The 26,894-nt window shown below is 45.3% G+C and overlaps 1 protein-coding gene across 17 annotated transcripts in view; it reads left to right on the top strand.

The window, feature by feature from the left end:
- The window catches only part of Map4k4 (mitogen-activated protein kinase kinase kinase kinase 4), a 127,888-nt gene that overhangs the window by 86,533 nt on the left and 14,461 nt on the right, over positions 1-26,894 (top strand). Inside the window, exons 10-23 of one of the 17 annotated variants that reach the window (XM_028775437.1) lie at positions 132-307; positions 2,394-2,466; positions 3,533-3,743; positions 10,918-11,079; positions 13,883-13,969; positions 14,484-14,702; positions 15,408-15,569; positions 17,782-18,012; positions 18,818-18,924; positions 20,389-20,540; positions 21,129-21,226; positions 23,322-23,497; positions 23,963-24,083; positions 25,062-25,253. In XM_028775437.1, the coding sequence (XP_028631270.1) occupies positions 132-307; positions 2,394-2,466; positions 3,533-3,743; positions 10,918-11,079; positions 13,883-13,969; positions 14,484-14,702; positions 15,408-15,569; positions 17,782-18,012; positions 18,818-18,924; positions 20,389-20,540; positions 21,129-21,226; positions 23,322-23,497; positions 23,963-24,083; positions 25,062-25,253 (2,167 nt within the window). The remainder of the gene's footprint in view (positions 1-131; positions 308-2,393; positions 2,467-3,532; positions 3,744-10,917; positions 11,080-13,882; positions 13,970-14,483; positions 14,703-15,407; positions 15,570-17,781; positions 18,013-18,817; positions 18,925-20,388; positions 20,541-21,128; positions 21,227-23,321; positions 23,498-23,962; positions 24,084-25,061; positions 25,254-26,894) is intronic. The other 16 variants (XM_028775438.1, XM_028775439.1, XM_028775440.1 and 13 more) reach the window with 16 other exon arrangements.

The raw sequence follows: 26,894 nt of genomic DNA on the forward strand, positions 1-26,894 counted from the left end.
CGACTGATGCAGTGCATTGTTAGTGAGCACTGCAGGTGTGGTCACAGAATGGTTTTCAGGCTCGTCACTGGTCTTTTTGAGCTTTACTTTTGTGATAGACATTTGAGAGTATGCTTCATTTCCTCTCACAGGTCAAAGAAATTTTTCAGCTTTATAGAAGGCTGCCTGGTGAAGAATTACATGCAGCGGCCCTCTACAGAGCAGCTTTTAAAACACCCTTTCATAAGAGATCAGCCCAATGAAAGGCAGGTTCGAATCCAGCTTAAGGATCATATAGACCGGACCAGAAAGAAGAGAGGCGAGAAAGGTATGAAGGCTCCTTCATGTTCACCTTTCTGACATAACATCGAGAGCGGGTAGTCCAGTGGTAAACGCACCAGTTTTCATGCTGACATTTTAAGTACAGGCTGCTGTTGTGCTCCACACCCTTCCCGGCCATCCTTCTTTCTCTCTGTGCTCTTCCACCCTGACACCCTCTGTCCTCTTCCTGTCACATGGTCCTGTGCCTTCCTGCACACTTACACAGCAAGAGCAAGAGTAAGCTAACGTTCCTCATCAGACCGCCTCCCCTCTCGTGGTTCCTGTCTGGTTTTACGTCATAGACCCATACACTGACGCAAACGGATAAACAGTGTGAAGTACACCTCATAGACGTGTAGTATTTGCCTTTCTGAGTTTGGGTCTCAGCGCTTGTTTTAATATTTGCCAGACCCATGCATTTCCCTGAAGGTTGATTTGGCTGCGCAGAGCCTTCTATTTCCTTGTATATGTTTTTGGATTACTTTTTTAAGCACAAGAAGATTTTTCTATGTAGTGTTGTTTTCAAGTGACATAATGTTTTCATTGTAGGCTCTGCATCAGGTTTATTCCTGGACACCTGTTTCTTTCTCAGTGAGTTTGTGATTGTCATATAGGAAAGCTTCTGGGTTTTTTATGTTAATTCTGTATCCTGCAGGGTCTTTAAGTATCTGAGATTAGCAATACTTTGAGTTCTTCCTTATTTTTATACCTTTTGCATCTTACTGTTGAGTTGGGTGGAACTTGGAACTCTGTATCAGAGAAATGTCTAGTTCAGGTTCACGACCCTTGTCTAGTGCAGTGTTTACTATTTAGAAGTTTTAGGTTTTGTGTTCTGACTTTCTTCAGGATTTTTTTTTTTTTCTTAAGTGGGGCCTCACTATAGCATAAGCTGCAGATTCACAGTGATTCTTCCATCTTAGACTCGCCTGTGCTGGAATGGGTGTGTGCCAGGAGTCAGGATTTTTCTCATTCTGAGCTCTGTCCCTAAGTTTATTTATGTCATGTATTGCATGTTTTGTTTCCATAGCTCTGCATCCCTGAGATAAGACCAATTTGGTTGTGGTATCTAGTCTTAATATATTCTTGAATACGGTGTTCAAATATTTTGTTGAAAAATTTTCACCCAATGTTCCTTAGAGAAACTGGCCTGTAGTGCTCTTTTCTTATTCAGTCTTCATTGGGTTGTGCTGATAGGTCATCGTGCCTTCATAGGACGAGTCTGGTAGTGTCTTCTTCTCTCACATGGAGTGGTGAGAGTGTTGATGTCAGATCCTCCTCAACGACTTGACAGCAGCCTGCCCTGCGTGTGTCCTGCAGTGTGTGTGTGCCCTGTGTGTGACTTCTTGATCACTGATCCAGTCTCAGTGCTTGCTAAGGACATCTTATAGATGTCATTGTGGTAAACTCTAGACATTTAGAAGTTTATTCATTTCTTTTTTTTCCAATCTTTGGAAAATAAAGCATTTTCTCATGATCTTTTGGGTTTCATTGGCTCTGTGGTAACAATTTGCTTTTCATCTGTATTTTATCAGTTTGAGTTTTCTCTGTGTTTTTGTCAGTTTAACTTGGAGTGTGTCAATCTTGTTAATCTTTTCAGCAGATTGGCTGTGGCGACTGCTTTTGTGGACTGCTCTTCCCGTGTCCATCTCGGTGCTTTCTGTGCTGCTCTCCACTTCTTCTCATGGGCTGCGCTTGCTTCAGCTTCGTGATTTCTCTAGATCATCATTTGAGATCTCTGAATTTTTAACACATCTGTAATCTCCATCATCTATGTATTGATCATCTCTTTATATTTATCAGAAAAACACTTTTGTGTGTGAACATGCTGATGCTGTTGAGTTATTTTTCTTGTGTGCACTTTTTCACAGAAAATTCATTTACTAGATGTTATCAGTGGTGAAAGACCAGCTCTTCTGTAGGGAGTATAGCCAGCTCAGAATTCCCTGCCTCTGATGGGGAAGTCAGGGATTCTTCTCCTCATGCTGTTTTCTCAAAGAGCGTCTTGTTTTGTTCATTCTGTTTTTGAAACGCTTGCCTGCACAGGAACCTGTGAGGATCTGAGCTCTCCCGTTTCTTTTGGCCTTGTCTTTCAGATGAGACGGAGTATGAGTACAGTGGGAGCGAGGAGGAAGAGGAGGAAGTGCCTGAGCAGGAGGGAGAGCCAAGGTATGGACGCCAGCCAGACCAGGCTTCACTGATGCCCACACTCCTTGAGGTTGGCGTGGAGCAGTGAGCAGCACTGGTTTGCTTCCTGTCTGCCATTTTTCTCACCCCATGGCAGATCTCTATGAACAGTTCCAAAACTCCTGCCTATTTTTTAGTTTTGTTTTTAACCCAATTTTATGTTTGAGGCTGAGGAAATAATGCTTCTGACATTTATTGCTGCAGAAGGCACAAATGGTACAAGTCTGGTGCCAGACAGAAGTCATTCCCCACACGCAGAGAAGCAAGCAGCTCTGAGGCCAGCAGGCCTTCTGCTGAGAAACTTTCCCTATATCATATGTGGTTGCCAGCCTCTGGCCTCCCTTTGGGTGTCTTCTGCCTAGTTTATCTCAGTGAAGCCAGGCAGAAGCCTAAGGAGACTGGTTTACTGTTTACTTTAGTAATGGGTTTGCCTGCAACCGTCCGAGCTCTGGCCTTACCTTTGGCTGAATACCAAACAAAACCAAGATGAAGGTTGTGTTGAGACACATGGGAGCCATGAGTTGGGAATAGAAGTTCAAAGAGGTGTTTTTGTTGTTGTTGTTGTTTTGCCATTCTGTGTGATGTGGGCTTGGGGAACCAGCCCCCAAAGCAGAAAATGATAGCTAAGTTTTCTGTGCGAAGCCCCCATTCACAAGGCTCCTGTGAAGCCTACTGCTGTCTCTGATGATACAAAATAGTGACAGGGAACAAAGCAGGCTTGGTGTAGGCCAGATGAAAATGGAGGGATGCTGGCACCAGTGGGCCAGTTCCTCTGTGCAGTAATGCAGAACTAGAGGACCAAAGGGAAACCAGGGATGAAAGAGGAGGAGAGTCCCAGGCAGGAATGCGTATCTGCTGGGACTGCATTTTTAACGTTACGGAGTGACAGAGTCTTTGAAGCAGTAGGCGTAGTCGTCTGGGTAGACATGTTGACTGAACTCCTGGGCCCAGTAAGTAGCCCCATGAAGGAAACTGGGTGTGTGCCCTTGGGTCACTCCCTCTGAGGCCCAGGTGATGCATGGAGCCCTGACAGACCTGTCCCCTGCAGTTCCATAGTCAATGTGCCTGGAGAGTCAACTCTGCGACGTGATTTCCTGAGACTGCAGCAGGAGAACAAGGAGCGGTCTGAGGCTCTGCGGAGACAACAGCTTCTGCAGGAGCAGCAGCTCCGGGAGCAGGAGGAGTACAAGAGGCAGCTGCTGGCTGAGAGGCAGAAGCGGATCGAACAGCAGAAAGAGCAGAGGCGGCGGCTGGAAGAGGTAGTAAAGAATTCTGTGTTATTTTTTCTCTTCCTTACCCATGTTCACATCAGACACCCAGCTAGCTTGTTGAGGAAATAGGAGCTATCCGTAGTGAGGTAGTCAGTCCCTGCCCTGCTGCAGCAGCTCAGAGAACTTCTGTGGGGGGGTGTGGCTGTGCACTCGTCGGTTTCACATGCCTGGAGCATCTGCCTGACACTATGTGCATATCGTGAGGTGCAAGACTGCCCAAGACGTGTTTCCACTGTGCTTAAATTGACTTGCTTAGACTTGACGTAATTTCTCTGCCATTCTTGGCTTTTGTGACCCAGTTTTATATTTTTTTGAAACTTCAGACCTTTTCCCATGAAAAGGCTCCACGGATTAAATGCTTGCACCCAGCACAGCAGCTTGAGTTTGATCCCAGGTCCTGGGTAGTGTAGAGAGAAAGAATAAACTCTAGCAAGTTGTCTTCTGACCCTGTGCATGCACACGCCCCCACATACATGTGCATGCACACGCCCCCACATACATATACACAGTAAATACATTTTTTTAAAGAGGAGAGATTCAGAAAGCAGAGTAGTCAGTAAGGTTACTTGTACTTTACGGTGGGCAGAGTTTGCACCATTTTCATGAAAGGCATTGATACTATAAACATTGGTTATGTAATTATTTATAGGTTATTTTTATTTTTGATTCACACAAATATGCTATTTCCCTGTAATTCACTTGAGGATCAAAACTTTTGATTTTCTTTTCTTGACAGCCTCTTACTTTATATGCCACAACCCTGCAATTTCTCATTCATCATTTGGTTTGAACATCCTTTTTTTCTGCCTCTTAATTGTTTTCCCTAGTAGAAGAAACATCAATGATAAAACACTGTAATGACATTTCCGGTGGGATTTAATTTAAGTAACTAAACATGCTGCTTGTTGCCTAGGTCATGGGATAGTCTGTGTTGTCAGTGGTGCCTTTGATTATGCTGTGCATCTGTTCGTTGCTTGGAAAGCCAGTGTGCCTCTCTGAGGGAGATAATGTAAATAATATTCTGTTAGAACTTTTAGGGGGAAAATCATTGAGTGTCTGTATAACTTTTAAAAATGGACTTGTTGCAAAATCATTTGTAAAATATGTAAGATTATTCTCACTGTTCTGTGACCAGAGCAGAAAGCCGGAATGAGCTTGATCCTGTTGGAGGTAAGACACAGGAGGCTCTGGCCTTGTCTGCGGCTGTGTTCCTGGGATGTGCTCCACTGCCCAAGCAGGTGCAGAGCTCACCCTGTGGGGCTGCGCCTTGTCTTAGGGACTGGATTGTCAAGTTTGTTTGTAGCACAGGTGGTGAGGGAGGCTTTCAGGCTGCAGTAGTGAGACAGGCAGCTAGTGTCTGTTGGGTAGGCCGTGAGGATGACAGGGTGAGCTGAGGCCTGAGAAAGATGCTGGGTGAGTTAGAGATGTCTGCTTCACACCTTCTCACTGGTCTGCTCGTTAATATTCACACTCAGGCTCACCTGTGCAGTGACTGTCCTTAAGCACAGAGGAGTGGGAGAGATACTTAGGGGTTAAGAGCACTTGCTCTTGCAGAGGGTCCCAAGTCTGGTTCTCAGCACCCACACGCAGCTCATAACAGTTCTTGACTTCACGGGCAACAAGCACGCATGGTTACATATAAATACTTGCAGGCTAAACACTCACTTGCTAAAAGTAAAATAAATCTAAAGAAGACAAGAAAGGAGGAAAGGAGGTGTTAAGGAAACGAGAGCGAGGGAGGGATGGATTTGATCAAAACTCAACAGTACAAATCAACCCTTAAAAACAGCTAGACACTGGAGTGCCAAGTGTGCTCACACACAGATCCCCTTGGGACCCTGGGAGGCCTTAATTGGAAATTAAAAGGGAAACTTCTTTAATTCTTGAGGCTGGTTTTCCTTAAGTGGAGGTAGCTCTAGGCATTGTTTGCACCAGGTTCCAGAGCTGTCATTTAGGAATCTTTGGGGTTAAGTGGTTTGTAGTCATTTCAATAAAAGGCTAAGTCAGGTGGTTTTGAAAGTAAGAATTCCTGTTATGAACAATGTAGGTGATGTTTCTTGGTCTCACAAGATGCCTGAGTGTTAAAAACTAAAACTTGGGCCACTGAGTCTGATGGCCTGAGTTCAGACCCTGGGACCCACATGACAGATGGAGAAAACAGACTCTTCCCAGTCGTCCTCTGACCTCATGAGTGCGTTGTGGCAGCATGCTGCTCAGACTGCACCCTGGATAAATGTAGTTAAAACAACAACCCAAAGCCTAGATGGCTTTCTTTCAGTAGGCCAGCATAAGATGCTTAAAAAATCAGACGTAAGGGGGACCATGATACAGAAGCCCCCTTTTGGCACCTGCCGTAAGACTTGGCTTGGTGCAGCTAGGTATGTCCTCTCCCTTCGTTACGGAGGTCCGTCTTTCAGAAGTACTTAGTGTTGCTTTTGTACTTTGTATGGACACACAGATTCGACTCTTGCCTCCAAGGGAGTACTAAAAACTACTCTGAAGCCAGATTCGAGTTGTAATGGCTAGGAACAGTCCACAAATACCCCAATCCTGCATGATAAGGTTTATGAAGTTGTTGCAGTTGAACAGCTCTAGGTGAAGATGCTTCTCTTCAGGTCTGTGTGGGCTTATTTAGCAAAGCCAGGAAATCCTGTTACACACCCAGGTGCTGATGACCTCTTAACCTGCAGGTTGGTGGAAGCTAAGAGTGTTCATACATTCCAAAAAGATTTACCTAGTAATCCTGGATATTACCTCAAACACAGATGAGCAGTGAATGGTTACTGAAGAGACAAAATACCAGCTGGATAAATCCAGCTCTCAGCCACACTGTACTGAGCAGCCAGCCTCACAGATCTTAAGCACAGGTGATTGCTCTTGGCTGCTCAGTTCACATAGATGTGCTGGAATCTGTCCTCTGGTTTTACTGAGATTGAATTGTTTGCTTTCTGCCGTTCTTGTAGTCCCGGGAAGACAGAGCGTGCTGAGCTCAGCAGGCTAGCCTTTTCACTAAAGCTCTTGGCTCCTTTCTCTGCTGCTTGTTCATCTTCCTGTTTGTGAGCTCTGCAATAGGAAGCCCACTCTTCCCTGTCCTGTTCTTTCTGCGGGTATTAAATACATAATTTCTACTCTGTGCTTTTCCTTTTGTGTTTAGCCCTGGAGTCTGAGCTGTGGCTTTGTGCCTGGGGGTTGCTTTCCTCCAGGGTGGCTCTGAGGCTGGGCCTAGCAGACTCCTCCTTGCTTTCCCCAGGAGACACATAGATATTCCACTTTAGAGATGGAGGTAGAAGTAAATAGCAACATAAAATGTTGTCCTGAAGTGGGGTTAGCACAGATGGTCAGCTTTAGCATCAGGCAGACAGTTTCTCAGTAAGAATTAGTAAGCTGTCTGTCATGTGTCTGTTGTGTTTGTGTGTTTAGGAGAGAAATTCTGAACTCCTTTGCCGCAGAAGATTTTCCAGAGGGTTTGCACACAACCCATTCCTCGTTTGCCATTGCCTTAGCACTGACCTCAGGGATCCCTGTTGACTTGGTGCTGCCTTCTCATGGCTCCAGCTTTAATGTTGGGCAGTGTTCCCAGGGACCCAGAGCTCCAAGCCTGGGCCTTGTCTGTCCAGTCAGCAGGGCTTGGTTGTTTCTACTGTGGTCCTGTTTATAAGAACCTCTTGTAAGTTCTTAAGTGTTCTTTTAATATACAATCTTGTGCTTTATTTTTAGTTAAATTGTGTAAAGAGTTAGTTTAATTCATCAGACATTGGTATGGGCAAGAGTTTTCACTGCGGGGAAAGTCCGGTAGGTTTTTTTCAGCCCCTAAGTTGATTAGATCTGTAACTTAAGCAAGCACAAGGTTGGTGTGTGTGTGCAGCAGTATGCCTTCAGTCTCCTGAAGTCGCTGACTACAGTGTGCTGGGAGAGCCTGTCTTACTGAGGCTGGGAAGCCCAGTGTGGCATATTTGAAGTTAGTGTGACAGACTTAGGGAAGGTTTTTAACTTTGAATACTAAACTGGTAAGGGGCGTGGGTAATGAAGCACAGCTAGAAAGTATACATGCTTGAGAACACTCCAGTAATCAGAAAACCTGTGATTTAGAGACTTTGGAATCATTCCTGTACTACTGTGCAGCTTTTCAGTTTGATTTTTATTAAGTGTACATATATTAAGAAAATAATAACATCAACTTGACAGTCATAGACGTAAGGTTAACCTAGTATAGATTGTATAGGTGGATGGCAGAGTCAGTAAGATACATTTGGAAAGTCAATTTTTTTCTTATACTATTACACTTTCTAAATACGAGGAGCTTTGGTTGCTCACTAAATGTATTTTGTTGTTTCTTGGTCAGAATCTTCCATTCCAGGTCTTGTGAGGTGGTGGAGGTTTGTGGTGTAGGAGTGTCTCTGGTTGCCACCTCTCTGTGCTGCTGCGGCACGTGGCACACGCCCCTCCTCTCCTGCTGACTGATGTCTGCAGTGCACTGGGCACTGGTTTCTTTATGGGTGTGCAGTTGCTCTTTCTCCCCAGCTGCTGCCGAGACCACTCTGTTCCACTTCCCTACCTGAGGGCCGAGTCTGCCATCTTATACTTGCCTACATTCTAGCAGTTTTTATTCTGGGCATTACTTACACCGTGAACACTGAAGCCTGGTGTGGGGGGTGAGCAAGAACAAACGACCTTGATCTTTGCCTTGGATCCTCGGCTTGTCCGTTCATTGTCCCAGCCAAGACTTGCTTAATGGGCTCCTCGGAAACTTTTCCATGTGCTCTGTTATCTTGTGTGTTTTTCTCTTCACCCTCATCTTCACATACCCATGGTACTTGTTAATGAATGTTTCTCAAGTGGCTGAGTCAGCCATTTGTAGCCCAGTGTGTGTATCGCTAAAGAAAAGGGGCTGTTGATATTGTACCCATTTGCAAATGGATTCTTAGCTGTGAATCTCAGACACACTGTGGTCTCTTCAAAGACCTGATGTCCCAGAGATAGACGACACGCTTTTAAAGTATGACACACCACCAACATCCGGCTATTACTTACACCTGTATCGCATGTGCAAAGGTTAGGCTGATTTCTATCTCAGTGGATGGACAGATACTTCAGTCTCTGTTCCTCTGAGTGTGAGACGCTGAATGTGGCCACAGCAGTTTCCTCCAGGATGCCCATCCCTGATGTGAGGATCAGATTTGATAAAGGCCAACACAGGCAGAGGGATCTCAGCAGTAGCTGAGCATTGCTCAGCATGTGTGAGGCTTTAGAGTCAGTCCTTAGCAACACTCCCACAAAAGGTCATCTGTTCCTCTCACAAAAGTGATTTATACACGGAAGGGGAAAGGGAACAAAATATAACCATACTTTCAAAGAATTTAAATTCCAAAACAGTTTCACTTGAAAGTAAGAAGAAAATGCATTTTGCAAGCTTTCCGTTGATAATTGAGTTTTATTTATTTTATTTTCTGTGTAAGAGTTTCACCTGCATGTGTGTCTATGAGCCATGTACATGCAGTGCCCACAGTGGCCAGAAGAGGGCAACAGATACACTGGGATTAGAGTTACAGATGCTTGTGAGCAACCACATGGATGCTGGGAATGGAACCTGAGTCCTTTGGGAGAACAGCTTCCAAGCCGTCTCTCCAGCCCCTGAGGTTGGCTTTTTCTTTGTTTGCACATTTTAATGTAGCCTTTCTATGTTTTAAAGACATATGTTTGTCTTCTTTCTAATAATATATTTTAAATTTATTAATCTTAATTATTTAAAATAATTGAATGAAAGATCATGTTGACTTTGAATCATGTTGACAATTTAAAAAATCCTTCGTAAATAAATCTCACAGAAACGGCTGCGAAAAAGTTCACATGCAAAAGAGACCTAATGTGGAAATTAGGTAGTTCATGGGAGGGACTAGTGGGCAGGTTTGTCAGAGGAGGAGTATACACAGACAGACAGAGAGATACACACACTGTGTGTGTGCTTGTGTGTGCAGTGTTCATCTAGGATACTGTTCTCCTCAAGAGTAGATGTATTCTGTGTGGGGAAAGGAAGGAGAGGCTCAGCATCAGGCATAACTGAGCGCGCAGAGGCCTCAGGAGACACATTCAGCGGGTGTGCTAGTCAGAGTGGCTGACAAGTATTCTCTCCTCAGTAGCTCACACACTGCAGTACAAGTGCACTCTCTTTCCCACAGTCTTTCCCCAGATTTTGTAGGATATTGGGGGATTCCCAGAATATGTTTCCAGAGACCCTTGACCAGTACAGAGAGCAAGCATCTGTAAGAAGAGGTCGGACTGTGAGTTGTTACTGTCTGCACCACTCACGGGGGTTTCATGTCCTGAGAGGAAATGCTCAATGAAGACCACAGAAACCAAGGAGTGTCTTCACCATGGAAGAGTTTGGGATGGACAGGGGACTCAGTGGCAGTGCTTGCCTTGCGAATATAAGGCCCCAGACGTGTTCCTCAATAGCAGGACAAGGAGGACATAGAAGGAAATGAGACAAAATAAGCACAGGGAAGAAAACCATCACACACACACACACACACACACACACATACACACACATACACACACACATGCATTTAACAAAATATTCATAGAAGAGGAGGTATATTCATGAAAGAATATTTGAAAAATAAGAGATTTATGCTAGGACCACCAACTAGCTTTAAAGGTTAAAAGGTTAAGTGTTTGGTACAAAGCTCGGGACAGTGACATTCACACCTTCCTTTGTTGGTAGCTTTGAGGTATTTCTAGCAGTGATGGTAGCGCTTGCCTTCTTCTGCTGATTTTGATTTCTTTTTGTTGTTTTCTCATGCATGCTTCTCATTTTTCAGGTATTTATCTTCCTTTGTCCTTTCTTCTACCCTTTGTTCATCTATTCCTTTTTGTTCTGGTTAAGGGTCCTAGATACTGATGTCCATGAGTGGCAGATGTGCTGACCTCTAAGTGCTGCAGTGGGGATTGAGGATGCTTGCTTTCAAAGGATTCACAGAAACATTACACCTTCGGCCAGCAGTTATGGGGAAGCTGTTAAGTGCAGGGTGTTGTACAAATACTTGACCAGTACAGCTAGGGTCCAGAACGCACCACATTGACACCTGCTTATCACTGTCAGCCAATCTCATGAGAGCTGCAGTTACAGATTCCTGGTAACTCCACAATTCTACTTCTGCAGCAACAAAGACGAGAGCGGGAAGCCAGGAGGCAGCAGGAGCGTGAACAGCGGCGGCGAGAACAAGAGGAGAAGAGGCGTCTCGAGGAACTGGAAAGGCGGCGTAAAGAAGAGGAAGAGAGGAGACGGGCAGAAGAAGAGAAGAGGAGAGTGGAGAGGGAGCAGGTGAGCTTACAAGAATGTCAAACTAGGTGCTTGCGGCGGCCTCTAACCCTGGAGCTGGAGCCCGGGAGCCAAACGCACATGCATGTGTGTGCACATTCAGAGGATTAGGTGTCGAAACATACTGGAAGAGTCTTGGAAAGGCTGACATATGATAGATGTCTGAATATACATTCACAGGCTTGGCTTTGAGCTGCAAATATCTGGGTGATGTTAACTTTTAGACAGGGAAATTAAAAACCAACTTTATGGAAAGTATTAATAAATGCTAGAAGTCCCTACTGGCTGAGTGAGTACTGTGTCCAAGTTTGCAGGTATATCTGTAGCATTGAAGACTTTTTTTGAATGGTTTACAGTATAAAAACTGTTTTTTGTATACTTGTACTTTTATTATTGCCTTGTGGAGCTTATTTGTAAATTTCTTAAATTATTTATACAAAGAGGAAGTAACTTTTCTTAGTTTATATGGCTTTCCTATCTTTGAATTGATCAATCTGTGCTTTGAGCTTTGAACAAAGAAGAAAGTCAGTGAGTGGAAGCCATTTTGAATGTGCTTGGAGTTCATACTTAAAGTACTAACAAACCATGATTTTATCTTCCAAACTCAGTGATCCAGCTGCTGGCCCTGACGTTTGTGTGTCTAAGTGTGGGTCTGCACATGCACCCGTGTTCCTTGACTCTCCATGGTATAGCCTACCTGTTACAGTCTTCTTCTTGGCCCTAGCAGTAGGGCTTATTTGTTTATGTAGGTAATTATTAATGTTTTTATCGTGCTTACACCTGGCAGGCTTCAAATCTGTGAAAATGCTACCTGCTACTTGTCAAGAAGCCACTCAAGCACATTTCTATATTTTATTGTGACAAGAAACTTGGTGGTGGCATTTTAGTTGTTAAGATTTTGTGACTAAGGCTGGAGAGATGGCTCAGCAGTTAAGAGCACCGCCTACTCTTCCAGAGGACTCTGGTTCAGTTCCCAGTACCCACATGGCATCTTACAACCTTCTATAACTTCAGTTCCAGGGATCCAGTGCCCATTTTCTGGCCTCTTCCTGCAGTGCATACACATAGTATACAAGCATACATGCAAGCAAAACACTCATAAATATAAAATACAAATAAATCTTAAGAACCTTGAAAAAAGTGTTGTGAATAGCAAGTACCTTGCACTTCAATGATTTCTTAAAATTGGTTGTTTTATTCTGTTTTTTTTTCCTTCTTTGTAAATATTTCTTTGTTAGCCTTGTTGTGGTGCATGGTGCAGTCCCACAAAATGTGTATATACTGTATTTGCTATGCACATTGTATGTCAGGATCTTAGTGGTTTGCATAGCATGTGGTTTTCCCCAGTTTTCTTGCATTTTGAAATCAGAAAACAAATGTTTATAGTAACTTGGTCTTTCAAGTTATGATTTAATTCTGTTATGTTCAAAAAAGAAATGGTTTGGGACTCAGATTCCTTTTCTCAGACAGCTAAGGCCACATGTCTATCCCAAAGCCACGTGGTGCCTTAACATGCTCTTGGCATGTCAGGTGTAAGCTAAAGGGAACTGGCTTTGGGTGTTCAGTGTGGTTTACAAGATGTGGTGTTCTGTGTGTTTGCAGGCCATTGTTTCTCTGTTGTCTGGCATTCTTCTAACCGGAACTATTGGTTAACTCAAACATCTGGTCAGGTGTATCCTTGGCTGTTTTTATTTTAGGGCAGGTGCCATGAAATAGGGTGGTCAGGAGAGGTACTCACTATAGACACAGAACTCACCTCTGTGGGACAGTTCTCCCACATGCCCTTCCATTGCCCCCTTCTAGGACAAGTAGGTCCTCTTGCTTGCTTAATGTGGGGCTGGTAGTGGCTGTTGTTTTCGTGTTGAAAAAGAAGCTTCTTGCACAATGATTTTGCTCTTGGGAGTTATTTCATATCTAGCTCATGTTCCATTTCTCAAATGAAGAAACAGGTAATAGGATTGAATGTGTGCGGCAGGTGCTACAGCTTGTCTCCAATGGACCTGGGTTAGGGTTTCCTAATGCCTGTGTACTAATAGGATGTGGTTAACCTGAGGGTTGCGAGTTCTCGCCCCTCACTCACCCATCCCCAGTACTGGAGCTTGAACTAAGGGCTTTAAGTGTGTCAAGGCGTCAGGTTACTTCTGGTGTGCTCTGTAGGAGATTACCTGTTTTCACTGTGACTCATGGTCATTTTCTCTTGCTATCACATTATCAGTCTGCCTGTGCACTTGGGCCTGTGCTCACTACACAGACACACAAGCTCCTCTGCATGGACGTGGCCAGTTAACCTGTAGAGAAGTGCCCACAGCCCATAACTCCTGACCATGTCTTCCGACTGTAGTCATCCGGGAGCCTTTGGAATCAGTAGCAAAAGCACAAATCCTGTTTGATTGCTTTGGGATTTTTGGTTTTTTATTTTTAATCTTAAACAGATTGGGTTTTAGTTTTTAAAAATTGCCATTTTATGCTTACTTAAAATGATGCCTTCCAGTTACTGTGTTGTCTGTCGTCCTTAAGAGGATGCTAGCCCCCGTTAAAGTTCTGTATTGGATATGATGATAGTGTACTAGCAGCAGTGCTTGAACACCGCTGCCATGTGCATCATGGCAGTAAGTTAGACTTCTTCAGTTTATTGCCCAGCTCGGAGCCACTGCAAACATCTTCAGCAGCAGATTGTCTTCACAGACGAGTTCAGTCCTTGGTGAGCTTGCTGTCCAGCTTCTGGAGTCGTGCTTGGTTACCACATGGGTGACACAGACGCTTCCCTTCTGGATGTATTGACTGCTGGATAATTTCTGTGTGACAGGAGTACATCAGGCGGCAGCTAGAGGAGGAGCAGCGGCACCTGGAGATCCTGCAGCAGCAGCTGCTCCAGGAGCAGGCCATGTTACTGGTAACGCCCCGCCTCTGTCCCTTCCTAAGTTGGCCAGATGTAGTGACTATCAGACCTTTTTGGTCTTGCTGTGGCAGCCAGGTTCCAGTGAAGATGTCCCCTGGTCATGCTGTCCAGCACAGTGTTATTTCCCAGCAGTAAGCTAACTCCTTGTTTGGTAGATGCCTATCAACTCTTAAACAGACCTGGCATTCAGAGAATGTGAAAATGCTGGAGGTGTCAGGCCCACGGTGCATGCTGCAGGGGTTTTGCTGAGTGTGTGTGTATATATACCACTGTATCTGATGTTTAATTGAATTCCTTTACTCCATAATGATGTTACAGTTAGCAAATGCTGTCACATTTTACACAGGTAACATGCTATTTAAAATCCCAGCCGTTTTGTCTTGCTCTTAAACAAGGGGGTTGGGGGGGTGGAGATGCTGTTTTAAAAAACAAAAGTCAAGAAGGGATCCATAGAGGAGGTGAGCTCCCCAAGGTCCCCAGATTCAGTGTCACCCTCTCCCTCTCCAAGGAGTGCCGATGGCGGGAGATGGAGGAGCACCGGCAGGCAGAGAGGCTCCAGAGGCAGTTGCAACAAGAACAAGCATATCTCCTGTCTCTACAGCACGACCACAGGAGGCCGCATGCACAGCAGCAGCAGCCGCCCCCGCAGCAGCAGGACAGGAGCAAACCGAGCTATCATGCTCCAGAGCCCAAGCCTCACTATGACCCTGCTGACAGAGCTCGGGAGGTATCTGCTTTCCCTTATTGCTTACGTGTTATCCTGAGAAAGCTAGGCGTTCCCTAATGACTGTTGAGAGCTGTGCTGTGAATGTCATAGTGGACCTTGGTGCTAGCCAGGAGCTCACCTTTGATTCTCATTCTGCGTGGATGCCTCGGTTCACAAATGCTAGAGAAATCAGAAGAAAACTACACAAAAAGATTGCCTGGCACCATTATTCCCTAGCATGTGAATGAGAGCAGTGTTAGTCTGGTCTGAGACTGGCGTGAGGATGAAGTAGACTTTTAGCCTGACTTCTTACTGGATCACTGTTGCCCTGGGGTGAGCAGAGCCTCACAGGAGGATGCAGCCAAGTGGGCCTCTATGGGCTAGACAGAGGATGTGGGTGCATCCCAGAGCGCTGTGCAGTCCTGGCCTGCAGATGGCTCCCTTCCACATCCCCCTGCACAGGGAGAAGAGTCGGGGACAGATTCTGTTCTTTATAGAGTAATGAAACTCTTGGCGCTGAGGATGTTCTAGAAGCTGCTTTGCTTAAATTTTCATTTTCCTAGTTTTTCAAAGTCCTCTATCAAGCCTTCGCCCTGCTCAGCACCCACACTGTGCAGCCAGCTGCCTCTCTCAGAGCTGAATAGAACACACTGTCTTGCTCTCACACGCCCTTCATCTCTCCTTTCCTACTAACATGGAGCCATGTCTTCTAATTCTCTGATGCAGGTGGAAGATAGATTTAGAAAGACTAACCACAGCTCCCCTGAGGCCCAGGCTAAGCAAACAGGCAGAGGACTGGAGCCGACCGTGCCTTCCCGGTCAGAATCTTTTTCCAATGGCAACTCCGAGTCTGTGCACCCTGCCCTGCAGAGACCAGCGGAGCCACAGGTAGCAGCAGCAGCAGCTTCACTGTGCTGAAGACTTGCAGAGTGGCTCACCCTGCCCTGTGTAGCTCCTTATCTCACTTAAACGAGGCAGATGGACAGCTGGAGTGAACAGGAGCGTGTGCGTTCAGCTGTAGGGAGAGGAGGCTTGCGGGGTTCTTGTATGTTTGTTTGTTGTCGTTAAGATTTTTATTGAATCGTTAGGACTGTCTCCAGTCAACACTTTTAATTCCCCCTCCTTAACTCAGATGTAAAGTCCCTCCTTCCTGTATTTTATTAGACTTTTAGAGTTGGTTGTATAAGCAGGTTAGAAAAAAAGCAGGAGCTTTTCTCCTGAAGATTTTAAAGTAAGTACTATGTCTGTGGTCCCAGCCCCTGAAGGACCCGGAAGCTGGGGGTGGCCCTGTGATTCCATGAGGGCTTCTACTTATTAAGTAGAATGTGTAGATTTTTCTGGGAAAAGATTTTTTTAAAAAACAGATTCTCAAACCTGTCAAGATTCAAAACAGGTTATGACCAATGGGTTAAATATTGATTTCCTGTAGGAGATTAGGACAACATTTATGACCTTTCCCTCAGTCTGTCCCGTAGTCTATCTTGGCTGAGTGCTCAGAATAGAAGCAGCCGTGTTGTCTAGAAAGGACAGTAGGTGGCAGACAAGTCCAGGAGAAGCTCTGATTCTTGCTCATTCCCTGAGGGTGTTTAGGCTCTCCTCCCTGCTGCTCTGCCTCACACAGATCTCTAAGCTTTCTGTACTTGGTCCTAGTGTTGCATGTCACCTAGGACAAAAGTTGGTGGTTTGGGGAAGAAATGTCCCTTCTGTGACGGCTGCATTCACATGAGAATTTGAGTGTGCTCTGCAATAACAAGCCCTCCTGGGGTATAGTTGAGAAGAGCAGATCTGAGGTGCAGGGTGTGGGGTTTGTGCAGATGTAGCAGCTGAGGGCTTCAGAGAATGAGGCCAAGGACTGTGAGCAGGGGCCTGGGAAGAAGGGTCAACTGCCTCTCCTGTTACTCAGCTTGGTGCCTGTTTCCTCGTGAGAAGCACCTTTGTCCTTAGAGTTAAACCCAACACAAGGGCAAACTTAACCTCTGAGCCAGCAGACTTGAGAAGCTTCTGTTTCAGGAGAGGGGACAGCCTCTCTCTCTTCCTCCTCTGCAGAGTGCTGTTGGCCTAAGCTTTCACCTGCAAGAGGGACACTCACATAGCTCCAAGCGTCAAGTCCCTCTTAGCACTATTTGGTGACACATCCGTTCAGTTACTTTCCCAGTGAGCACTTCAGATGTTTTAGTAGTATGGGATTGTACCAAAGCTAGGATTCTTTGGATCTGCCTGTGAGCCACAGAGACTATGCACCGGGTCTAGCTGCCATCCTGCAGAAGCCAGGCAAGTCAGTTTGAGAAACATGGATTAGTAAGTGCTGAGTTACAGCTCACTAACTGTCTTAATGGGCAGTTATTCTCCAACAGGAGATGGCGCTTACTCAGATAGTTTATAGATTTTTGAGAGAATGTTTTTAAAAGCAACTGCAGAGATTCACTTGGCAAATTGTCACGTTCTTGAGTTCTCATTTCAACGGCATATTCTGACTGGACAGCCCAGGGTATCTTGATTCTGGTCAGCCTGGGGTGTCTTGGTACTGGATATTTTGGTAAAGAAATTTTAATCCCACTTTTTTTCATAATTAGGAATATAAATTCAGCTAGGTTTAAAACATTTTAAGATTGGGAGGAAATAAGAAAATTATTGGTATATGTGATAAGTTGGTTGTTCTTAAGTCACTCTGCTACAGTCCCGTAATAGGAAGAGTTTTGTGTACATGCACAAATGTGTTCTGTGTTTCCTCAGTCAGATTCTCAGACCTGGGGTTGTGAGGTGGTGGGGAGGTTTGCTGTTCAGCAGTGTCTCTGTCAGTGGTCCTACCTCTCTGTGCTGACATGAACATGCGTGTATCGCTCTCCCCTCGGGTCTGTACATGCCCCTGTTCGCTGCCGTCTGCAGTGTGTGTCTGGGCACTGTTTCCCTATGAGTGTGCCTCTGCTCGTTCTCCTGCCTTGTCATCAGCATGGAGCCCGTTTGCTGCTTCATGCTTGACACTGTGCCTCCCTGATTCACACTCCACTTCTGCTACCTCCTGTTTGAGATTTAGTATTGAACAGAAAAGCTAGTTGTATGCAGAACGCATTGAATGTTTTGTGTTTTGTTTTCTTGTAAGGTACAGTGGTCCCACCTGGCATCTCTCAAGAACAATGTCTCCCCTGTCTCGAGATCCCATTCCTTCAGTGACCCTTCTCCCAAATTCGCACACCACCATCTCCGCTCTCAGGACCCATGTCCACCTTCCCGCAGTGAGGGGCTCAGTCAGAGCTCTGACTCTAAGTCGGAGGTACCCGAGCCCACCCAAAAGGCTTGGTCTAGATCAGACAGTGACGAGGTGCCTCCAAGGGTAAGGACAGACAGACAGACGCGCTGTTTTCTCTTTATTTAAACTTACTGTTTGCTGTGATGATGGGAACAGTGACTTCACCAGGGTTAAAGGGCAAGAAGTCAAATGACTTCTCATAGAGGGAAACCAGTTCCCATCTCAACAGTTACAGTTAGTCAATGGTCAGTTAGCTTTTTATTGTTGACTGGTTTTAAACATAATTTAATAAAAAGTATTTAAGAGAAAAAATTGAAACAACATGCTTCTAAATAAGAAGAATTATAAATTTATACAGAAGCTACCCATTATTGTGCATGACATTAAGAGTTTCAGAAAAAGTCTCATGAGGAAAAATGAACAAGACAATCATTTCTTTACTTTAAAGTTGAGCGTATTGTACTTAATAGTACAAGAGGAGTAAAAGGCACATCTTAGTGTATTTTTTCCTCCACTTGGAATTTGCTTCTTCTGAATATTTTCTCGCTTCTTTGCCAGTCTCTGCTTCCTGCTGATCTATTTGTAGACTGTTGTTGGATTTCTTTGAGCTTATTTTCATGATTCTCACATATTATCTCAGTGAAGTGCTGTTGTATGTTCTCTGCCACGAGCTTCATTTCAAACAGGACTTCAGCATGACAGGACTGTAGAGATGGGCCAGGCTGTTTGGATCGTGCAGGAGCAGAGTGGGGTTGGGAGAGGGAGGAGCTTAGCTTTGTGGCAGGTGTTCTGGGCTGAGGAGGCTGTGTTATAAAGTGTGCTGTGATGAGGAGAGCTTTGTTGTCTTTCTTCTGTTGTCTGTCTTAACTGCTGTGTTTCCTACCTAAAGGTTCCTGTGAGAACGACCTCTCGTTCCCCTGTCCTGTCCCGTCGGGATTCCCCACTGCAGGGCAGTGGGCAGCAAAATAGCCAAGCAGGACAGAGAAATTCTACCAGGTAAAAGAAAACTGACAGGAAAAGATGTGTTGTGTGTCGTAGTCTCTTAGAGAGTCATCTTTTGTCTGTTTTCATAAATATACTCCTCCAGCACTGAGGTTCTAGACAGACATCTGTTCTGTTTTACACACACACACACATACACACCAGCAGCAAATTGATCAGTAGTGAGAAACAGATTTGAATCTTGGTGTATATTGTAGTAATTTCAAAATGAAAACTACCTTTCTCTGTAAAGGTAGAGAAGGGAGGATTGAGAACAGGTTCTAAGAAACGTAATTTGAGAGAGTTTTTTAGTCTAGAAAAAATCGTGAGGGTTTAGACTGAGTTAAAAGAAATCAAGCCAAGTCAACCTAGCAACTTGCAATAGACTGCCACACTGGTCAGGTGACGTCATTGCTGAGGTTTAGGGTAGCTCTGTCAAATGCAGTAGCTGTTAGCTAAGTATGAATTTAACTTAGTTAAAATGAAGTAAACCTCACCTTTTTGGTGGCATCAGCTGGGTTTAGTGCTGGTGTCACATGTAGTTAGTGGCTCTGATGTTTGATCAAGTGTGGAGTGTGCAATGTGTGCACTTACTGAAAACTTGTCACCATTGCCCAGCAGTTATCATTAAGTGTTTGTGCACGTGTTGTGTTGGTAACTTTGGTACAAGTGGTACAAGTGGATGATAGTCCAGAGTCTGCAGGCAACCCTTTAATGCTGATGACCAAAGAGAACTGACATTCTCCTATGACAGTATCCAGGGCACAGATTCTTCTCAGTGTATGTGTGCTATGGATCTGACCATGGCAGGAAGCCTCACCAACTTTGCTTCTTCGACGCATCTCAAAGAATGGACAGTGGTCACCCAGGGTGTGAGAGCTGTCCTAGTGGATGAGGCCACCTAGATACAGAAAATCTCCTGAGTAATTATTTCCCATTAAGAGTAGGGTCTGTAGACAGGACAGAAGTGGTTGTAGCTGTAAATGATCACATCTCACCTCACACATAACATGGATTTCATGTGCTTTAGCAAGAAGATGCTGTTCAGCATCTTTAGGGCTTAAGATATTGAAGATGCTGGCCCTGAATACAGTCTTTGTAATGTGCATTGCATACTGTGTGTGCAGCATGCTATGTGTGGTGTGCTCTGTGTGCAGTGTGCTCTGTGCAGTGTACTGTGTGCAGCATGCTCTCTGTGCAGTGTGCTGTGTTCAGCATGCTATGTGTGGTGTGCTCTGTATGCAGTGCACCATGTGTGCACTGTGCTCTGTTAAGTATGCTGTGTGTGAAGTGCACGCTGTGTGCTGTATGTGCAGTGCACTGTGTGCTCTGTTAAGTATGCTGGGTATGCAGTATGCTGTGTGTGCAGTGCACTGTGTTAGCTACTGTTGCAGGCTTTTCTCTGCCTCCACAGTCCACATCAGCGCATGTCCCTGCTGTAGTGTGGTGGTATGACAGTCTTCTCTCCTTTTCTAACAGCAGTATTGAGCCCCGGCTTCTTTGGGAGAGAGTGGAAAAGCTGGTCCCCAGGCCAGGCAGTGGCAGCTCTTCAGGATCCAGCAACTCAGGATCCCAGCCCGGCTCCCATCCTGGGTCTCAGAGTGGCTCCGGTGAACGCTTCAGAGTGAGATGTAGGCTATCTCTCCTACACACTTTCCCTGGGAACAGCCATGGTTGTAGTTTGTTGTTAGAAGAGCACCATGTGTAAACGGAGGCCCGGATTTGCATATAGCTGCATTTTAAAAAGTGACGCTCTGACGTAGATTGCTGAGGGTATAAACAGTCCCAATAATGTTACTCAGAAAGCCATGTTTTCAGAGCTTCACACACGTGACACTGCAAGGACTTCACAGCTGAGTGTAATTAGCTAAGCGCCTCAGCTGGGATTTGAACACATTTCTTCCACTTTGAACTCTGAGGCTGTACTGTGGTCAGTGTGTATTACTGGTAACAGTAGTTGAAAAGTTCCCTTACAGTGTTCTTCTCAGTACTGGGAGCGTGTATTAAGCAGATGTGGGATTGTAAGTGGAAAGCGGTAAGCCTTTCCCTCAGAAGGGCTGCCAACATGTCCCTTGACCCAGAGTTCAGACTATGGAGATCGGTCAGCCAAACCGGAAGCTAGATTGATGAGGAGGAGTGGAGGGAGATGGACAGTCTGTGGCATGCATACATCTGTGTGTTTCTGTTTTTTTGTTTTTGGTCTCTTTTGAACTTAACAGCCTCATCCAAGTCTGAAGGCTCTCCATCGCAGCGCCTTGAAAATGCAGCCAAAAAACCCGAAGATAAAAAAGAAGTCTTTCGACCTCTCAAGCCTGCTGTAAGGATTGTGTAAAATTAATTAGTTCAATTTTAAGCTTGAGTGAAACCTTTGTGTTAAGAATATAGTTAAAGGGCTGGGGTGTGCAGTTGCACTTGGGAGGTCCCAAGCTCAGCGTCCAGCAAAAAGAAGAAAGAAAAAGTTATGGAGAGGCCTGCTGTGGTTTGATTTTTGTGTGGCCCTTCCCTGGTGTGAGGAAATAGAAGAGTTGTCTGATAGAGGATGCCTCTGTGGGTTGCCCCTTGGGCATCTCATTTCTGAAGTCATCAGCAGGGTAGCTTCTTTGCTCTACTTCAGCCTTACACTAACTGTCCAGTCAGCTTTACAGAGAAGTGCAGAATAAAGTATAGTTTTATGTATTGGCAGATTTTAAGGAAATAAGTACTTTATAGTAATACTGAGTAAAAGCCAAAAGCTCCAACACAGGCATGCACACATACACATGTGCACAGACGCACGACACACAGTCACTGCTTGGCATTGACCTTATTCTTCATAAGTTTGGCATTTGCAGTACTAGCTTCCAGAATGTTTGTAAATCAGCTTTTGGAATCCTCCTGTGGCTTGAGTGCTGCCCTCTTTTTTTTGATGATGGCTGTGACTGCTCCTCCTGCTTCCTCACTCCTTGTCATAGCAGTTAGTCATGTGGCTCTGGGTACTTGTGGGGTTTTAAACCTATTGAAGTTTTACTTTCCTCTTTAACTGACTTCTGGACGCCCCTCCCCTTCTTTCTGCTGCCTGCTCCCTTCTCTGCATTCTTCGTCAATGATGGCCTCTCTCGCCACCTCCATGGAATCGCCGTGTCCTGAAGGGAGAAGTGGTAAGCCCTCCCCCCCCACCCCCCATGGCTAGCTTCTGCAGCGCTCTCTGCCTCTCGGCTCCGATCCCCTCAGGCCTGAGCTCTGCCCTCTGCTTGCCCTTAATGATCATCAGCTGCGTTAGCAGTGAGCCAATCGCTGGATATTTATTGTCAAACCTACCTCTCTGAACAGCTGTTCTAAAGGTGCTGCTTTGCCACAGACAATTGCTAGGATACAGTAGGCTTAAGCTTGCTTCCTGATAGTTCAGAGGCTTGAGGTCAAAGCTAAAAAGCATATTTTTAACTGCATAAAAGAATACTAAGTTGGAACTGCTCTTTAAATAAAAAGGGAAAAACAGTCATGTAGTCGGTTTTTAAAATGCTATTGATTTTAAATTCCCAAGTAGAAAGGGGTATTTGGATTTAAATGAGAGGGGTAAGTAATCAGTCTAGGAAATTAGATTTAGCGAACTGATAAGAATATTAAAATATCTACACACAGAAAAGAAAAGCCAGGTTTTAGTAAACTTTCCTCTGAGGTTGACAGCCATTGTCGGTATAATAGGAATGTGGCTAAGTCTAGAGGAAGGCCGTGGCATGTGGCAGTTGAACTTTCCCCCTGTGGATGCCCTCAACTCAGGCAGATGGCAGTGACAACTGAGGGTGAATGTGTGCTAGCACTCTGCTGTCCTTATTCTTGAGATTCCTCATGAACTGTGGAGGGGAAACCCCATATGTTAGCTCAGATCTTCGTAACTAGAGGCCAGTGTGCTCAGTTCTGAATAGTCCTACGAGAAGACACACTGTCTGGGCTGGAGAGATGGCTCAGCGGTTAAGAGCACTGACTGCTCTTCCAACAGTCCTGAGTTCAATTCCCAGCCACGACATGGTGGCTCCCAACCATTTGTAATGGGATCCGATGCCCTCTTCTGGCATGTTTGAAGACAACTACAGTGTACTCATATACATAAAATAAATCTTAAAAAAGAAAAAAAACAACTATCTTGAAAAAAAAAAAAGACATGATGTCATGTAGTCACGTCTTTGCAGCAGAAACCTCTTACTTTCTTAGACTTACTCAAAGCAGGGTGCTGTCAGCTCATCCTGGCAGACCACTGTACGGTAGGATTTGGATTGTCTGTTACACCTGCCTTCTTCCTTCTTTCTCATATGAAAAATAAATCTCCACGAATCCTTCTCTGAGACTGACTTACTGGAAGTCGGCCTGGAAGGCTCGTCACCTTTCTCTCCCTATCTTTCCCTTTTCCTAACTTCCTTTCCCTTCCTATGTCTTAGGACTTGACGGCGTTGGCCAAAGAGCTTCGAGCAGTGGAAGATGTGCGGCCACCTCACAAAGTGACAGACTACTCCTCCTCCAGTGAGGAGTCTGGGACCACGGATGAGGAGGAGGAGGACGTAGAGCAGGAGGGGGCTGATGATTCCACCTCAGGACCAGAGGACACCAGAGCAGCGTTAGTATTTGCTGGGCTCGAAGATAAGAGTCTTCCTAACTAGGCCTTCTCTCTGTGGCAGCCTGCCCTAGTCCTGTGGCAGCAGTCTAATGGAATGTTCCTGAACTCAGTGACATACAGCTTTTACACACGCACGCACGCGCGCACACACACGCACACGCACACGCACACACACACACATCAGTGTCTTCCCACAATATCTCAGCATGTCTCTTTTCCTTCTAATTTAAGGGTTCAGTAAAAGGGACGTTTCGGTGTGGTATGACTTAATTAGAGATAATAACTCATTCTGATTAATGTTCTGCTTAAGAATAAAGTGAACAGCAAGGAACTTTTCTGTGGGAGAAAGCCACATGCTTGCTGTCCTATAGGAAACTTAGGCCGAATGCTTCCTCTCGCCTTTAGCTTTGAGAGGGTCGCATGGCTTGGCTTGGTATCCACGACTTGCGGATCTTGTCTCTTCAGGTCATCTCTGAATCTGAGCAATGGTGAAACAGAATCTGTGAAAACAATGATCGTTCATGATGATGTAGAAAGTGAGCCGGCCATGACCCCGTCCAAGGAGGGCACCCTCATCGTCCGCCAGGTACCGGAGCCGCCTCTTCTGTTGTCAGAGGCTGAGCTTCTCTGTGGTCATTAACCCACCTGCTCATTCACTCACTCATGCTATTTCTACATCATCATCGTTTTCATGTTAACACAGCTCTGAGGGTAGCGTGTCCTGGGCTAGGGAGGCAGGTGTGTGCTGCATGCCACGAAGGTAGCCAGTAGTCTTCCACCCACATTGCTGTTCCCCTGCATGCTTGTGGCAGCCTTCATCCAAGCACCATGCTGAGTCTCACAGTCTGTGTTGGAGTGGTAGAGAAGCCACAGGGAGTCCTGTGAGGGCTCACAGAGGGAAGGTACAGATCTGGAGCCTCTTTAACGGCCACCCTGAGGCCCTGCTGGGGCATCTGGCCCTGCGTCTGCAGCATTGGGGCCTGGGGATGAGCGGGTCTCCTGTGGTCCAAAAATGATAACTATTTGTGATGCAAGATGGATTCTGCTTGGACCATGATATTTTGTAACTGTCTGTTCATTCTTAGCTTAGATTTCATCCAAGTGATAGGCTCCTCACTGAAGCAGGACAGGGCACTCTCTAGGCTTTGGGTTTTTGCCCTGAGTGTTTCATGTCACAGTAGTGTATTTGGATGGAAAGTAGGAAGAACCTAAGAAGATCAGGATTCAGAGAAACTACAGGGTCCTCTCTGGAGGTGACTTAGACAGACTTACAGAGACAGCAAGGGGGTCGTCTTCTACCGGATGCTATTGCTGCAGATCAACCAGGGGAACACATGGTGCTGACATTGGGTGCTCCCCAGTGAGGTGCTCCAGTTCAGTTGGCTCAAGTTGGGCATTTGGCAAGAAAGTTTGAGCAACTCTGGCTAATTTCCTTGGATTTTCCTTGGTAATTTAATACAGTTTGAAAAAATAACACAGCACCTTGAACAAAGCAGTTATCAGTAGGGTTGTCTGCAACGTCAGCAGCGCCTGAGCGAGACCAGTGTGCCTGTTTTTTCTACAGAGTACAGTTGACCAAAAGCGTGCCAGCCATCATGAGAGCAATGGCTTTGCGGGTCGCATTCACCTCTTGCCAGATCTCTTACAGCAAAGCCATTCCTCCTCCACTTCCTCCACCTCTTCCTCCCCATCCTCCAGCCAGCCGACACCCACCATGTCCCCACAGACACCCCAGGACAAGCTCACTGCTAATGAGGTATGTCTCGCACCACAGCTGGCTGCTTTCCTGGGGTTAGACCAGCACTGCCTAGGAGCTAGTTGGCAAAGAAGCCCTTCCCAGAAGCCCACCCCCTTCCCTGTGCCCTGCTCTTCTGTCATCTGCCCTCCTCCCCAGTCCCAAGTAACATGTGCAGATCTGCATACAGATCCCTAACCCTAGATGGATCGACCCCAGACTTGCCAGTTCACTGTTCCCTTCTAGAGAGTAGAGTTGCATGGCTTGCTTTACTGTTTATTTTTTTAAGTAAATAAAATGATTGCTGTGTTTTCAGATCCATTACGTATTTGGCATGAAATCCTTGTAGTCATTTGTGGAACTTGCTCTTCATTCTTTTTATCTAGTGTATAGAATACAGGAAAATGTGACTCCATAGCCTTGACCTTGCCTGCACAAACTTTTTGTCTTTTGTGAGAATCCCCTGCAAATAGGCATCTATTGTTGTTAGTTACTGGTTTCATTTGTTTATTGGGGGGGGTGTTATTGGTTGTCGATTTTGGTTTTCACTCACTCTTTTAAAGGGATCTGTTTCCTTGACACCCACACGTACTCAGAGTTTAAGAAGTCAAGTGCTCTGGGGGAAAATGTAGAAAACTGATGCTAAGCAAGGACAAAGGTCTGAGCTTTCTTTTAATTTAAAGTTTTGTAGAAGGTGTCCTGTGAGTTCATGGCATGGCTGCACTGCTCAGTCTGGGTCATAGGTGGGTGAGTCTTTGATCTGTAAGTAGGTCATGCCCAAGTGCAGTGATGGAGCCCACCCTGAACACCTGCTTATTTAAGCAAGCATTTTATTTCACAGGTTTGGGGCCTATTGAGTCCATTTGTTTAATAGTTGAGAGATTCTAAGCAGGCATTTAGTTTCAGCCAGTCTTGTTAACATAAACACTTGATTGACTGTGAACAACAGTGATACTTTGGTTCCCTCATTAGAAAACCCAGGAACACTCTTCCCCTGAGATCAGCACCAGACAGCTGCCTTCTGGGCAGTGTTGGCATCAGACTGGCCGTCATGGCTCGGCCACTAATTGATTGGGCAGGGCGAGAAGCCTGTGAGATGTCAGCTGTTGTATCAAGTGGGGAAGCTTAGGGGCATGGGCTGTAGGACACAGTAACTTTCAAGTTCCCCACAGCAGAAGTGAGTAGAGGAAAAGGCGCCTGATTGGTGTGTTCTGTCCTGAAACCTGTGCTTGCACGCCTTTCCTTGGTGATATCACATGCTCCATCTTACCATAGCCTTAACTCACTAAACTGGCAAGTGTTTCTGTTTGGTTTTAACCATCATTACATCTCCACCTAACAACTGTTTCACTTTCTCTGTGAGCTTTTTGTTTGTTTGTTTGTTTGTTTTATTTTTTGGTTTTAAGTTTGTTATTAACACTCGTGCTCCTCAAAGGCCAGTAAGTCATGTCTCCTGTTATTTGTTGTTTACTAATGAGCCTTTTGTGTGATATGGACTTAATGGTGATTCTGTCATAGTACAAAGTAGATCACACCAGTAGTCTGTCACAGTATATAGGACATCACACCAGTAGTCTGTCACAGTATATAGGACATCACACCAGTAGTCTGTCATAGTAGCTAGGACATCACACCAGTAGGCTGTCACAGTAGCTAGGACAT

The sequence above is a fragment of the Grammomys surdaster genome, unplaced genomic scaffold (genome assembly GCF_004785775.1).
Source record: "Grammomys surdaster isolate TR1022 unplaced genomic scaffold, NIH_TR_1.0 255, whole genome shotgun sequence".
NCBI lineage: Eukaryota > Metazoa > Chordata > Mammalia > Rodentia > Muridae > Grammomys > Grammomys surdaster.